Source organism: Salmo trutta, chromosome 12, assembly GCF_901001165.1.
Source record: "Salmo trutta chromosome 12, fSalTru1.1, whole genome shotgun sequence".
Lineage (NCBI taxonomy): Eukaryota > Metazoa > Chordata > Actinopteri > Salmoniformes > Salmonidae > Salmo > Salmo trutta.
The window spans coordinates 79496827-79513444 of record NC_042968.1 but is presented as its reverse complement, the minus strand read 5'-3'; the positions used below and the strand labels follow the sequence as shown (position 1 = coordinate 79513444).

At 46.6% G+C, this 16618-nt stretch overlaps 1 protein-coding gene across 6 annotated transcripts in view; it reads left to right on the top strand.

Moving 5' to 3' along the window:
* The window catches only part of LOC115204318 (spectrin beta chain, non-erythrocytic 1), a 105221-nt gene that overhangs the window by 31865 nt on the left and 56738 nt on the right, over positions 1–16618 (top strand). For 2 of the 6 annotated variants that reach the window (XM_029769790.1, XM_029769788.1), the window contains exon 1: positions 4006–4759. The exons of the other annotated variants lie outside the window; for them this stretch is intronic. In XM_029769790.1, the coding sequence (XP_029625650.1) occupies positions 4651–4759 (109 nt within the window). In that variant the 5' untranslated portion in view covers positions 4006–4650. Of the gene's footprint in view, positions 1–4005; positions 4760–16618 lie in introns of those variants that run through there. 6 annotated transcript variants of the gene reach the window in all.

Here is a 16618-nt window from a genome sequence, read left to right as displayed (position 1 = left end):
CAACAATGTTTGTTTGGTTACGGTCATTTCTGTTAATGCATTCAATATATTATTACAGTTGTTTACCGTTGTCATTGTCGGAGTGGACACGTTGTTTGCAGAACTCACAACCTATGCTACACTTGTGAGAAACAAGTTTTTTTTAATTTAATTCCATTTATGAGTTTTGTCAATTTATTAATCGTCTTGTTTGAAATGCTCCGGTCAGTGTTGAGTAAGGACGCGCACCTGATTACTCATACAGAAGTAGGACGAGTCTACCTGGCCTGAATGCAAATGTAGGCCTATAAATGTGCCTATTTGAGGATGTCTGATTACTATTTCTGATTGTCTTAACTCACCACCACTAATTAGCTGTGGAGCTTATCAAAATCATTTTTTCTTCACCACAAACAGCAAGTAAACAAAGTCTGTTTTTAGAATCAATTGAGAATGACAATAGTTCCTCAAAGTATTAGAAAAATATTTCCAACTCTCTCCCTTTCAATAACCACTCGGCATGAAAGGGAAAAATGTGATGCTCTGATCCAGTGGAGACTTCATAAAATACCTGATTACCTCTTATCCCTTGCACCAATAGCCTACAGCTGTGTCTGTCCCGAGCTCACTGGCACAGATATTTTATGCAATGTTGCAAGTTAGCAAGTGTGCGTTTCGGGCCGACCCAGTTGATAGTTGATACAATGTTTCAATTTCGTTGTAGACTGGCCATGCATAGCCAATGTGATTTTATAGCATGTTTATTTTTTATCGGGATTATTTGTTGGCTACTGTAGGCTATTTTTACATAGTTGTCAATGGCAATAAAAGTTACTTTTAGATTTGTATCATTTTAATTTAAATAGAATGATAACCACAGACAATGAATTTGAGGTAAAGATTATTATAAATGAAACTGTTCCACGAAAATAGTCTTATTTAATCAAACAGCGTGCTTAAAGCATCAGACAATTTCAGTACACATAGTTGATTTTATTAAAACACATAGGGTGTGTCTATATATGAAAAATACATTGAGATGAATCGATTGACTAATATTTTTGTTGTTGTTGGGGACAGTCCTAGGAGAAACAGCCTTAGCCCACAAGATCTATGATCAGTCCATCTGTTACAGGATCTATGATCAGTCCATCTGTTACGGGATCTATGATCAGTCCATCTGTCAAGGGATCTATGATCAGTCCATCTGTTACGGGATCTATGCTCAGTCCATCGGTCACAGGATCTATGCTCAGTCCATCTGTTACGGGATCTATGATCAGTCCATCTGTTACGGGATCTATGATCAGTCCATCTGTTACGGGATCAATGATCAGTCCATCGGTCACAGGATCTATGATCAGTCCATCGGTCACAGGATCTATGATCAGTCCATCTGTTACGGGATCTATGATCAGTCCACCTGTTACGGGATCTATGATCAGTCCATCTGTTACGGGATCTATGATCAGTCCATCTGTTACGGGATCTATGATCAGTCCATCTGTTACGGGATCTATGATCAGTCCATCTGTTACGGGATCTATGATCAGTCCATCTGTTACGGGATCTATGATCAGTCCATCTGTTACGGGATCTATGCTCAGTCCATCTGTTACGGGATCTATGATCAGTCCATCGGTCATGGGATCTATGATCAGTCCATCTGTCTCGACTCTCTTTTCATCCTCTGCTCGCCCTACACAGTGAAGGAGCTAATATCATCTTCTGGGCCCAGGCTCATTTGCATGGATTTGGCTCTCAATTTGTGGACTCTCTATGCACAGCTAGCTCTAAATGTCCTATCTAGACTTCTGTAGTCTGAGGACAGAGCCCTATATATTATGTATAGCCTCTAAGGTTCATTACTCTACGAGCTATTAGAACTGTGACTTCGATCAGAAGCTCCCTGGTTACCTGCCTTTTTTCCTGTCATGACCTAGTGTGCCTCCTTCCCTCAGGTGTTCATTTAAATGCTTCCGGCTTCTGTTTGTGTGTGTGTTGGTGTGATTCATCCAACTGTGTGCGTGGCCTAATAATATCTGACGTCCCGGGATGTCTTCACACACCTGACTGGTGTATCTTGGCCATGGGGAAGCTGTGGAGTGTGAAATGCCTGGAAGGTAACATGGCAGGTAAGGGCCAAGGTAAAACATGACAGACTGAGAGACTCGGGCAGAGAGAGCCATCGGAGGGACGGGGAGAGGAAAACGTGGAGGGTATGAAAGTGCAGGTAATGGCCCTCAGTGTGGAGCCTGAACACTGACAGCCTCAACTCGACCATGATGCCTCTTATTGACCTGCAGAGTGTGGTTGTTTCACTCCTGTGGTGGCCGTAACAGACATCTTTATCTCTCTCTCTTTCTCTCCACATCTCCTCACTGACTGGAATCCCTAAGTGTTCAGTCTGTTCTGTGTTCTTGGGCTGAGAGGAATGTGCAGAAGACTAATCGAGTAGAGGCCCTAACAGCATCACAGTGTACAGTAGAGGCCTATGTGAGAGACACTATGTAGATCCTCCTCCAATATCTTCGCTCCTGGGGGTGGATCCCTCCTCTCCTCTGTTCCCCTGTCATATGGTTCACTTCTCTCCCCTCCTGTTCTCTGCTCCACTGTCTCACTCATATCCGTAGGCCAGATCATTATCTGTAATTGCAGTGTGCTTCATACAGGAGCTCCTGCCAAATGGTTGCTTGAATACTTTTTTCCCCCCTTTGTTTTCAAAAGTTGCAGAAAATTGTTGTTTATCCCTGGTTGTTTATCCAGCCATCTGCACAGCAAGCGGACAAGCTGTTTATAGAGGAAGGAAGCCTCTTTATCCCAAGGCATGAGCACGCACACACACACACACACACACACACACACACACACACACACACACACACACACACACGCACAGAGAGACCTGCCCTCCTCATTACAGGCCTGCATGTTAACAGGGATGTTTGATATATGGTCTGGGCTGCGATGCGTCCGTCACTGAGCTCTGTGCTCTTCTCATCACCCCTGGCGACTGTGACAGAATCCCTCACCCCCCAGTGAGAGCCCTGCGTCTGTTCTCTGGGACTCATTAGGCCACTTCCTTCTATAAAGTCCTGGTCACTCTGAAGTCCCTGGACCCTAGATCTTCTGCAGTCCACATGTCCCCTGAACTCTACCGTCTTAACAGACTTAACACAAAGCAGGCCAAACACAGCCTATAAAACAACGGATCTGAAGACCAGTGCTCCCTGGATAGGGCAGGGCAGGCTGTAGGCCTACACCCTAGGGGCTCCTGTATGAATAGCACAGACACTGGCTCTGACCTCTGCGAAACAGGTTTACCCAAACCTTTGCTGTAAGAAAGCTCATTTAATTTTGTCCTGTTTGTTTCTACTGAACAACACGGCTCTGGTGTGTCATATCCAGATCACTAGAGGACATTCTGCTGCTGCAGCAAAATGAGAGCAATGCACACACCTGTTATCTAGACTATTATTTCTGAGGAGTGTATTGACATTTTTATTTTAGTAGCATTAAATCATTGTTTGTGTAAAAAGACATGTTGGAAATCAATGCTGAGATGTTTTGATTAGGTGGGTCTCAGTGGACTGTGATTGCTCAGAGAAACCACACACGCGTATACAAACACATACATTCTCTCTCTCCCCTGCTCGGGCAGGAAAGAGATTGTTGCTGCTGCTGACAGTTTCTCAACTACTTCCTTCCTGTCTTAACACCTTATTTTAGTCCCATGCAGTGGAGCAGAAAGAGGACTAGAGAGATCAGATGTAAAACAGAGATGGAGAGAATGAGAGAACAACACGGGTATGGCTACTGTGATACACCTCACTGGCTGACCACACCTCCTACACTACCTACTTGGTATTTAAAAGGATTGGAATGATATACCTTCTGCCTCACCCTATTGTACGTTGCAGAATGGTTTAATCCACCTCTCCACTCCTCCTGTTGCCCCTCCTCCACTGATCCAGCCTTCTGCCTGCTCTTCCTTCAGGCTCCTCCCTAAAACACACCTTATGCTAATGCCCCAGCTTTCAGAGAGCAGCAGGCTTTGTTTACACAGCCGTCCGACAGCAGCCGGTTCTCCTGCTGTGCTGAAAACAAGGTGTGTGTGAGGCTGAATGCGCGCTCAAAGTTAGAAGGAACTGCAGAGCCAGTGTGTGTTAGTGTGAATGTGAAGAGAACCTGTGCTGCCCTAAAGGTTTCTACTTTGCTGAGAGGAGTGTGGCAAAGACTTCAGAACAGGAGGTGAAAAGAAGAGAAGAGAACATTTTGTTCTTAGTAAATACAACTTCTCCACCCTTGCACATGCTACTGCTTTTTCAGTGAAGAAGTGAGAGGGGGAAGAAAACAAAGGAGGAATAATATTTTGAAAGTGGAAGATAGGATGGCGTGCTCTGCCTTTACACTCTGGTAGAGAAGAAGGACTGGGATTTTAGGAGGGAAAACTGTATCCATAAAAAGTTGGTTTGGGATTTCACTGAATTTTCTTCAACTGAAACCTATAGATTATTGAGTAGAATCTACGGATAGATAGCTAGCTCCTGTCCTGGGGACAGCCCTGCTGGCCTTGTGCTATGCTGGAGAGCCCACTGGCCCAGGCACGCTACAGAGCTCCATACCTGAGGAGGTGATTTAGGCTGAGAAAGAGCGAGGGAGAGCTCCAACATGGAGCTGGACCACCAGAGAGCAAAGGAGCCCTGTCTCTCCCCGGCAGCGTTTGTTAACCAGGTGCAGTACTCCAACATCCTGGAGGGGAGGTTTAAACAGCTGCAAGGTAAGAGCCAACTGCTATACTAGGCTGGATTAACACCTATTCTGGAATCTCCTAAACCTGCTTGAATAAGAAATGAAAGAAAGATGTTAAGAGCTTTTTGGCTCCTGATGTATAATATATTATGTCGGGCTAGAGTGCAGAAAGTCCATCCAATATTCACCAGTTCAGAGAGATGGAGAGTGAAGAAATGTCTCCTTTATTCCTGGTGTGCGTGGTAACCACTGCCCCGCTCCTGGAGAGTGTCCCTGTTTTTGTGGGCTGTGTTTCAGAGGGTAGTTCCAGGTTCCTGTCCCAGGTCTAGCATCTTCAGGTCAGTTAGAGACACTGACTGGCTGGCCGACAGATCAGCTCCACCTGATCACCAGGCCACCTGGCCTTCCATATCCAATTACAGCCCTGGCCTACACCATCCCCATGACTATAGTAACACAGGCACACAGTCAGACGAATACAAGTCAATAGCTGACTAACATCTAGCCTTGAAGGCTAAGGTTTTGCCATATTTTGTGGCAAAGAGGTAGATTTACCCATGCACTTGGTGATTCATTTAGGGCTTATCCCCTTATGCAAATATGGTAATCCCCTTTTTCAAGATGGCCATAATAGGGTTGAGGTGCTATAGCAGACTAGCAGTAAGAAACAGTGTAGTGTAGGTGTGTGTTGTTGTGTTTATTTCGTCTATCTGGGTTGTGTGTGACCAGGTGTGCCTGGTTCCTATGAGCTGCACTACTCCCTAGTCATGGGCCATTAGGCAGGTTTAGATTGGTAGGTTTAGAGCGTTATGCAGTCAATCAATGAAGCAATCACTGAAGATCACAACAGTGCCAGTTTTCTCTGCCTCCTCTCTCGTTGTCGTAAAGATTTAAGAAATGTCTTCTGGAATTGAGCATGTTCAAAGAGTTGACTTGTAGGGCAAGTCAACACACACCCTATGTTTGACATTCTTTGTGTGCTCTAATGATATTTCACCTCCTGGATTGGGCAATCAGTCCAGTGTCACTAAAGGCTCAAACACATGGCACCGAATGTGGATCTAGCGTTCTTCTGCCGATCGCTCAGCGCACTGTGTTTTAGGGACCACCCGCTTTAGTCGTTATTGTTATTCATTATTTATTCCTCGTTACTATTTTGTATTTTTATTTTATATTTATCTTTAACTCTACGTTGTTGGAAAAGCACCCGTAAGTCAGCATTTCACTGTTAGTCTACACCTGTTGTTAACCAAGCATGTGACAAATAACATATGATTGGATATAGACGTCTGACATTTTTCACACGATTCTACATGGAAAATCGGTTCGCAAATTACGTTCAAGGTGCTAAGTACTCTCGGCCAGCAAACTCTATTGGTGTTTCTGAGCCCTAAGATGGAGTTCGGGATTGATTTACTCCTTTAAATTCCCAAAGTTGTATAACCGCCTTGACTCCCCCTCCTCTGACCACAGTTCAGTCCTGTGTGTGAGATCCCCCTCCCCTTTACCAGTCAGCACGATCTTTCTCCTTGATAAACCCCTCACTTGAGATCCTATCTGTCACTTCCCATGTATTCAATAGAAAGTCAACATTTGTGTGTGTGTGTGTGTGTGACACACCCATTCCATCTCCTGATAGGGGCTGATGTACCCATGCGTAGCTGTAGTTACAGACAGGGGCTACACGATGGCTTAGGTGGAGATAAAATGGCAAAGCAGAACGATGACTGTTTCCAAATCATCTGCGGGACCAACAAATATTTTCATCCCCAAGTTGTCTGTCTGACCACCCGCTCCCTCCCGCAGCATGAAAAATGCAGACCGCGCTGCAATAATCTCTGTTGTGACCCGCTGGTCCCTCGGGCATCCCGCGGGAATGCAGCCCTCTACCCACAATGACTGTTTTGAGATCAATGACATGTCAATCTTGACTGTCAAGAATGTGAAATACATTTTTCCCATTGGCAAAACATACTCAACATGGTAAAGAATGAACCACCAACACTGGGTGAATGTGTAACGGTTGAAAGTATTGTTGAGGAGTGTTTGTTGTTTCTTGGGAGAATGCTGCCCCCAGCACCACAGTACAGATCATATCAGCTGTGTGTTCATCATAATAAGATGAGCAAGGAGCCCTGGTTGTTTTACATGAAAAACACTTCTTGTTTAACATGGTAAACAAAACCAACCCATACCAGTCTGGTGACCTCGTGCCTCAACACAGACAACACACCTGCTACAGTAAGTGATACAATCATCACTTTAACCGACCCAATGTTGGTTTAATAAAGCGTTAAAGATATTGAGTGCCAAGGTGATAGGCATGGTGAATTTGGTTCGATAGTGTGTCATGATGTAAGGGGTCACTATCTCTGGTGCCAGTCACCTCCACCGCTGTCTGAGTAAACTCTGACGTGGGCTTCAGGAGGGACAGCTCAGTAGCTGGTAGGAGTGTGGCTCAGTCACCTCCACCGCTGTCTGAGTAAACTCTGACGTGGGCTTCAGGAGGGACAGCTCAGTAGCTGGTAGGAGTGTGGCTCTATTCAAACAGAAGGAAAGGACAGGAATAGATACACTCATTTTTACAGAGCAAAGCACAGCTGTTGTGTTCAGGAGCTTGTCAAAGGATATATCATTTGGTACCAACGTTTTCAGGAATGTTTTAGTCCAGGGAACAATGTTTTAGTCCAGGGAACAATGCTTTAGTCCAGTGTCACTAAAGGCTCGCACACATCGCACCAAATGTGGATCTCGCGTTCGTCTGCCGATCGTACCTTCAACACGTACAACTATAGGGTGGAGCTGGTCTACCTGATTGAAACACACTTAGGACCATAAAACCATTGATTAAATCCTGCTGTTGACCAGATAAGAGGTCAGAGAATGTCCGTTTCTTCGACTGGGGATAAGGGTCATTCCAACAGTCATTACGCACCTTGTGGAATTGATTTGAAAAGAATGATCTTGCACTGTCACATCTTACATAAGTGTGGGGTTGGAGTGTGATCTATGTGATAACAGTGGAATGCTAGTTCCTGTAGGGTAGAATGTAATGGTTAAACTGATAGCATGGTCCATAGAGATATTTGACTAAGTGAAAAGAGCTGTCAAACCAAGGGTCACAGCACAGGGGCTTTTTGAATCCTCTTCAGACCAGATTGGCTGTGTTAGTGTAACTGGAGTTGGTCGAGCAGAGAGAGGCCATCATTGTGGCTAACTTTGGTCTCAGGCAACCTGATGCACTGTAGTAGTGTAGGCTACTTATGTAGATACAGATTAAGTTCTTGTCACCTAATCGCGATTGTGCCCATTTGGAGCATTTAAGCCCTGTGGAGTCTACGTAAATGTTAAGGGATTATGAGACTTCCTCAGGCCATTGGCACGCTTAGGCTCCATTTTCTCAGCATTTTGTTCCTTTACTTTATTTAAGAAGTGAATAGGCACTTAAGGAGATCCATGTCCCATACTAGGGTCACATTACAGATGTAGTAGCAGGCTATCCATAGACTCTATAGTAACTCTAGATGACTAAACCTCCTAGTGAAGGCAGCTCAAGCTAGAGGCCTCCAGCTCAGTCACATTTCCAAGGTTAGGATATACCCTACACACACACGATACCTTATCGACAAGAACACTTTTGTTGACACAGTTGTATTTTTATTTACTGTTTCCTACTTGAGAAAGTAGAAGAATTACGTTTTGTGGGGCTTGAGGGCATTTAGCTGCTCCCTGCCTGCTGGTTGATGCCCATTTTGTGTCCAGATGTTATTATGACTGAGGGATGCCTCTGCTCTGCCTTCATCCTACGGGACTGGCCTTGGCCGCCCCTTCTCTCCCCACTAGCAGCCCCTTCTCTCCCCACTAGCAGCCCCTTCTCTCCCCACTAGCTGCCCCTTCTCTCCCCACTAGCAGTCCCTTCTCTCCCCACTAGCAGCCCCTTCTCTCCCCACTAGTAGCCCCTTCTCTCCCCACTAGTAGCCCCTTCTCTCCCCACTAGCTGCCCCTTCTCTCCCCACTAGCTGCCCCTTCTCTCCCCACTAGCTGCCCCTTCTCTCCCCACTAGCTGCCCCTTCTCTCCCCACTAGCTGCCCCTTCTCTCCCCACTAGCTGCCCCTTCTCTCCCCACTAGCTGCCCCTTCTCTCCCCACTAGCTGCCCCTTCTCTCCCCACTAGCATGCCCCTTCTCTCCCCACTAGCAGCCCCTTCTCTCCCCACTAGCAGCCCCTTCTCTCCCCACTAGCAGCCCCTTCTCTCCCCACTAGCAGTCCCCTTCTCTCCCCACTAGCAGCCCCTTCTCTCCCCACTAGCAGCCCCTTCTCTCCCCACTAGCAGCCCCTTCTCTCCCCACTAGCAGCCCCTTCTCTCCCCACTAGCTGCCCCTTCTCTCCCCACTAGTAGCCCCTTCTCTCCCCACTAGTAGCCCCTTCTCTCCCCACTAGCTGCCCCTTCTCTCCCCACTAGCTAGCCCCTTCTCTCCCCACTAGCAGCCCCTTCTCTCCCCACTAGCAGCCCCTTCTCTCCCCACTAGCAGCCCCTTCTCTCCCCACTAGCAGCCCCTTCTCTCCCCACTAGCAGCCCCTTCTCTCCCCACTAGCAGCCCCTTCTCTCCCCACTAGCAGCCCCTTCTCTCCCCACTAGCAGCCCCTTCTCTCCCCACTAGCAGCCCCTTCTCTCCCCACTAGCAGCCCCTTCTCTCCCCACTAGCAGCCCCTTCTCTCCCCACTAGCAGCCCCTTCTCTCCCCACTAGCTGCCCCTTCTCTCCCCACTAGCTGCCCCTTCTCTCCCCACTAGCTGCCCCTTCTCTCCCCACTAGCAGCCCCTTCTCTCCCCACTAGCAGCCCCTTCTCTCCCCACTAGCAGCCCCTTCTCTCCCCACTAGCTGCCCCTTCTCTCCCCACTAGCTGCCCCTTCTCTCCCCACTAGCTGCCCCTTCTCTCCCCACTAGCTGCCCCTTCTCTCCCCACTAGCAGCCCCTTCTCTCCCCACTAGCTGCCCCTTCTCTCCCCACTAGCAGCCCCTTCTCTCCCCACTATCAGGAACAGCTGCACATGGCAGAGAAAGAAGCCTTGACCTGGGCAGGGTCCATAGCTCCACCTTCCCCAGTCACCATAAGACTGGCCTACTAAGTCAAGAAAATAGTTTAACCTCTCTTACTCTAAATTGCCCTCTCTGTTTCTCGCATTCAGTGTTTTTATTGGGGTTTACGTGGACAGAGCTGGCACCAGATCAGGCGACACGCTCCATTTGTTTTTATGCCTGTGCTCACAAACTGTAAAGGATTAAAAATAACCGTCGTCACACGTGGCTAGTCTGTGGTGGAGCAGCCCTACTCTCTGAAGTCTTCAGCACTATGGGCGGTTATGTTATTGTAGAAGGGAGGAGGTGTGTTTTTGTGTCCTTCTGCGTTTGTCCTTCAGCATGCTATCCTTTTACAGACATCTTTAGTCTGCTGTCATGCTATAATGTGAATTTCAGGAGAAGTCATTGCCCTGGCGCTAGTACAGTGAATATGACAGTAGCACACTGTGCCTGTTCATCCAGCCATCTTGCTGTACTGTCCTTGGCTAACCCACAGAGGACAGGTGAGCCGTGGCTAACAAAGATGTAGCATTGTACTATCAGGGGACTATAAATGGTTGCTGAAGAAAAATGCCATCAGTTAAATTGATCCCTGTACCAATTCTAAGGCTTTTGGATATGTTACAACCACAGCCATTGCCACATTAGTCTTGCTCAGAAACTCAGTGTTTTGGTGGAGCCTGTGTGAGGAAGCTGTGTGTGTGTGTAGGAAGTGGTGTGTGTGTGTGTGTGTGGTTTAGGCTGCCTTTGATCTCAGATATCTGCTTGGGTAGTGACAGTTGAAGCGGTTAGTGCTGACATGAGGGCGTGGTGCTTGCCTGCTTTTCCCTCACTTCCTCTAGGTGGGTTTGTCTCCATCGATTTTTCTACAACCCAGGTATCATACATAGAGGGACCTGGTTGGATGCAACATTTCCTGTGATGCCTTTATTGCCTAAACTGGTTATGTGAATCAAACCGTTGCTCGACCTAACTGCATTTTCAAACGTGTTTTCCACTTCAGTCTTTTTCCCTTTTTTTTCTCCTTCCCATGTTTACTTTCCATGTTTTTATAGGTGCATCATTATAATGACAAAAAAAGCATTTGTTACGTCCTCTGTTATATAAGGTAGTGAGAGACAAAATACAATTCCTCCCAGAACCTAGTGTGTTGGTGCCATCATACATGACGGATTTCTATATGTGTATCTGTTTTATGTTTGATCATATCTTTTCCTGTACGCTTCGTGTGTGTGTGTGTGTGTGTGTGTGTGTGTGTGTGTGTGTGTGTGTGTTTAATGAGTACCCTGGCTCTAGCCTCTAATCACAGGCTGCATGGCAGCAGCTGGAGGGAGCTGGCTGAAAAATGGATCCTTCAGCCCAGTTCAGGGTTCAATTACAGAGCTGGAGGATCAGCATCTGACTGCACTAATTCTGCTCTTCTGATGGGGGGGGGGTACCTACACACACACACACACACACACACAGGCATTTCGCTAAATATGTGTATGTGACCAATACAATTTGATTTGATTTGACACTAATAAACAAATGATCATACAGTAGGCCTATCAGCACGCTGCATATTCCTCTAACACATACATACTTCTAGCCCAGCATTCATCACTTTTATACCCCATTTAAATTTACCAAGGATTACAAGTCAAGGCACCCTTTTTTACAGATCTGAACATTCACATGAATACAGAATAACAAGCAAACACATCAGAAAGCTAAATGTCACTACACAGAACAGAATTACGATGAACAGAATTGAAATCATTTATTAGAATTCAAATGAATGCCGCCAGAATAAAGCCTGTAGTAAACAGATGTCTTCAGTCTGACGTCATGATGTGGTCTTACCTGTCTCCATAAATAATAGCCAGATTCTTTCTCTCCAGGCACTAGAGAGGAATTTATAAGGCCAGGGTCAGCGAGGGCTGTCAGACTAGGGCTGGGGGCGAGGGCCTCCGTAGTGCCCTTGGGCCTTAGGCAGGATCCCCATAATATCAGTGTGGAGTGTGTGACAGATGGCCGTAAAAGCTGACTGACTTATTGATGCTGGTAGTTTCCTTTTGACCAGAGGTGCTGGTACTGGTTAAACAAGCAGGCAGCCCAGTAGTAGTAATACGGGGGAGGTAGGGCAGGGTTAGGCAACTAGATTCAAACACGGTCCAATTTCTGTCTGAGCGGAGGGAGGCCGGGAACATACTTATACAAATTTGTACCTATCAAATTGACCACAAATGAACCCAACGAGATTGTATTTGAAAATAACAATAGTTTCATTCCTTGATTACATTGAGACGCGATCACATATGTATCTCTCTTTATTTGTAGGAATACTTGGGAACAGATTTCCAGAATTTATTTTTATAACCAAAAACTCCAATCTTTATTATTATTATTATATATTTTTAATCACTTGCGTGCCAGTTTTGGCAGTAGGGATTAAGTACTGGGTAGGAAGGAACACTGAAGGGTACACTGAAGGGTGATAGAGAGATGAAAGGAGAAGGAGAGGACTCAGGAGATTAATGATTAGCAGAGAGCCAATACCAGGCAGGCTGGCTAGATGCTTGTTGTGATTATGTGTGCTGGGTAATGTTGTGAACCAATTCACTGGTCAGTGGTAGTAGGAAAACAGTACTAAGGAAACACACATACAGGACGTGTTGAGTTCTAATCAATTGCTCCTAATATCAATTGTACCTAGATATCTATTGCACTGCCTTAGTAATCTTACCCCTCCCTCAGTCCTAAGTCCACTGTGTGCCCTGTCCTCTGTCCTCAAGGCAGCCCTGTGGGACCATTGGACTGGTGAGAGGTGCCAGGCCTGGAGCGCTGAGGGATGCCCTCCTGCTTGTTTAGATCAGTCAGCAGAGCCACCTGGCACCGTACGGGATGGTTACAGCACCAGCACCACTATAGGTTCTGTTGCACCTGCCACGGCATGACAGACGGGCTGGACAGAATACAACTGATAAGCCATGACATGGAGCTGACTGTAGGATACTGTAGAAGCTGTAAGAAGTGGCAAAGATGTAAATGTTCAATTAGAGGCACTAGACTTTCTGACTGTTGGAGGGAATAAAACCCATCAATCATCTCTCGCTGCGTCTCTGGTAGACATGATGTACTCATCAGTACTGGCACATGGCTGAAGGACTGTTCTGACATATTGTGTTGGGCCACAGAGAGCGTGTTGTCTGTACAGCGCATCAACAAGTTGGTTGTCAATATGGTGTAAAGAAGACCATTTCAAAATGACACCATTCATCTTAGACAGTCATGAGAATAACAGACCCTAAAGGGCTCTAGACACTACGCAAACAGAGCGACGGAGCGTAGTTCTACGTATACTGATCAAAAATATAAACGCAACATGTAAAGTGTTGGTCTCATGTTTCATGAGCTAAAATAAAAGATCCCAGAAATGTTCCATACACACAAAAAGCGTATTTCTCTCAAATGTTGTAAACAAATTTGTTTACATCCCTATTAGTCAGCATTTCTGCTTTGCCAAGATAATCCATCCACCTAACAGGTGTGGCATATCAAGAAGCTGATTAAACAGCATGATCATTACACAGGTGCACCTTGTGGTGGGGACAATAACAGGCCACTCTAAAATGTGCAGTTGTCACACAACACAATGCCACAGTTTGCAAATGGCATGCCAACTGCAGGAATGTCCATCAGAGCTGTTGCCAGAGAATTTAATGTTCATTTCTCTACCATAAGCCGCCTCCAATGGTAGTACGTCCAACCGCCCTCACAACCAAAGACCACGTGTAACCACACCAGCGCTGGACCTTCACATCCGGCTTCTTCACCTGCGGGATCGTCTGAGACCAGCCACCCGGACAGCTGATATGGTTTGCACAACCAAATAATTTCTGCACAAACTGTCAGAAACCATCTCAGGCAACCTCATCTGAGTACTCGTCGTCCTCATCAGGGTCTTGACCTGACTGCAGTTCGGCATCGTAACCGACTTCAGTGGGCAAATGCTCGCTTTCGATGGCCACTGGCATGCTGGAGAAATGTGCTCTTCATGGATGAATCCCAGTTTCAACTGTACCGGGCAGATGGCAGACAGCGTGTATGGTGTTGTGTGGGTGAGTGGTTTGCTGATGTCAACGTTGTGAACAGAGTGCCTCATGGTGGGGTTATGGTATGGGCAGGCATAAGCTACGGACAACAAACACAATTGCGTTTTATTTTGAATGCACAGAGATACTGTGAAGAGATCCTGATGCCCATTGTCATGCCATTCATCTGCCGCCATCACCTCATGTTTCATCATGCATACTCACCAGACATGTCACCCATTGAGCATGTTTGGGATGCTATGGATTGACATGTACCACAGTGTGTTCCAGTTCCCGCCAATATCCAGCAACTTCACACAGCCATTGAAGAGGAGCGGGACAACATTCAAGATGGCGTAGCAGTAGGACGTGTGTGTTTGTCTTTGTCTTATCCCGTGTAAATAGCCAGTTTTTTTCGTATTTATCTTCATCTCACTTTCTATCTACAAACTAAATATACTTTCCTGCAACCCGCCTCACCCAATGTGGTAGGGATCTGCTATTTTTATTCCTTATAACCTGAACTTCCACCAGGAGCTCGCCAGCTAACTAGCTACTAGTCTTTGTTAGCCATGGCTAGCGGTCTTCACCTTTTTCTTGGTCACCAGCCAGCCTTAGCTCGGACAACACCTGCCAGTCTGCACATCGCGATATCAACCCAGAGCATATCGGACTGCTTCTCTCTACCACATCACCGGATTCCTTCCGCTCTGGATCATTACACCGGATCATCGCAGCTAGCTAGCTGCAAACAAGTGGCTACTGTTAGCTAACGCCTCTGTCCCAAAGCAAGCACCAGCTAGCTTTGAGCTAGCCTTGAACTAGGTACATATGCCAGCTAATTCTAGGGCTACAATACCTCCTTTGCCAATTGGCACACGGAGCCCAACTGATCCATCACGACTGGACTGCCGACATGATCGCCCGACGTGGTCTCAACAGGCTATTCTGTTACGATGTCGCCGAAGAACCATCTACTAGCCCCGGCCCGCTAGCTTTTCTGAACGCTGTGTCCCCTGCTCGCCTAGCGTAGTAGTGACTACCGAACAGCACCCTGACTCACCTATTGCTGCTCTTTCGACCCTATGATCACTCGGCTACACAGCTGATTCCCCCTGGACTGTTTCAATAACACGGTACCTCATTTTGTTTACCGGTCGGCCCCAGCCTTGAACTCAGGTCCTGTATTTACCGAACTGACCCGCTCTGCCCATTCATCGCCATTTACCGTTGTCTTAGCTCTCCTGATCAACACCTGTGATTGCTTTATGCCTCTCTCTGTCAATATGCCATGTCTACTGCTGTCTTGACTAGTTCTTATTGTTTTATTTCACTGTAGAGCCCTCAGTCCCGCTCAAAATGCTTTAGATAGCTCTTTTGTCCCACCCCACACACATATGGAGACCTCACCTGGCTTAACTGGTGCCTCCAGAGACGAAACCTCTTACATCGTCACTCAACGCCTAGGTTTACCTCCACTGTACTCACATCCTACCATGCCATTGTCTGTACATTATGCCCTGAATATATTCTACCACGCCCAGAAATCTGCTCCTTTCATTCTCTCTCCCCAACGGACCAGACGACCAGTTCTTATAGCCTTTATCCATACCCTTATCCTACTCCTCCTGTGCTCCTCTGGTGATGTAGAGGTTAACCCAGGCCCTGTAGCCCCCAGTTCTACTCCTATTCCCCAGGCGCTATCATTTGTTGACTTCTGTAACCGTAAAAGCCTTGGTTTCATGCATGTTAACATCAGAAGCCTCCTCTCTGTTTGTTTTATTCACTGCTTTAGCACGCTCCACCAACCCTGATGTCCTAGCCGTGTCTGAATCCTGGCTTAGGAAGGCCACCAACAATTCTGCAATTTCCATCCCCAACTACAACATTTTCCGCCAAGATAGAACTGCCAAAGGGGGTGAAGTTGCAATCTACTGCAGATACAGCCTGCAGAGTTCTGTCTTGCTATCCAGGTCTGTGCCCAAACAGTTTGAGCTTCTACTTTTAAAAATCCACCTTTCCAGAAATAAGTCTCTCACTGTTGTCGCTTGTTATAGACCCCCCTCAGCCCCCAGCTGTGCCCTGGACACCATATGTGAATTAATTGCCTCCGATTTATCTTCAGAGTTTGTACTGTTAGGTGACCTAAATTGGGATATGCTTAACACCCCGGCCATCCTGCAATCTAAGCTAGATGCCCTCAATCTCACACAAATGATCAAGGAACCTACCAGGTACAACCCTAAATCCGTAAACATGGGCACCCTCATAGTTATCATCCTGACCAACCTGCCCTCTAAATACACCTCTGCTGTCTTCAACCAGGATCTCAGCGATCATTGCCTCATTGCCTGCGTCCGTAATGGGTCCGCGGTCAAACTACCACCCCCCATCACTGTCAAACGCTCCCTAAAACACTTCAGCGAGCAGTCCTTTCTAATCGACCTGGCCCGGGTATCCTGGAAGGCTATTGACCTCATTCTGTCAGTAGAGGATACCTGGTTATTCTTTCCTCACCATCTTAAGTAAGCATTCCCCATTCAAAAAATGTTGAACTAAGAACAGATATAGCCCTTGGTTCACTCCAGACCTGACTGCCCTTGACCAGCACAAAAACACCCTGTGGCATACTGCATTAGCATCGAATAGCCAAGCTTTTCAGGGAAGTTAGGAACCAATATACACAGGTAGTTAGGAAAGCAAAGGCTAGCTTTTTCATCCTACAGCACAA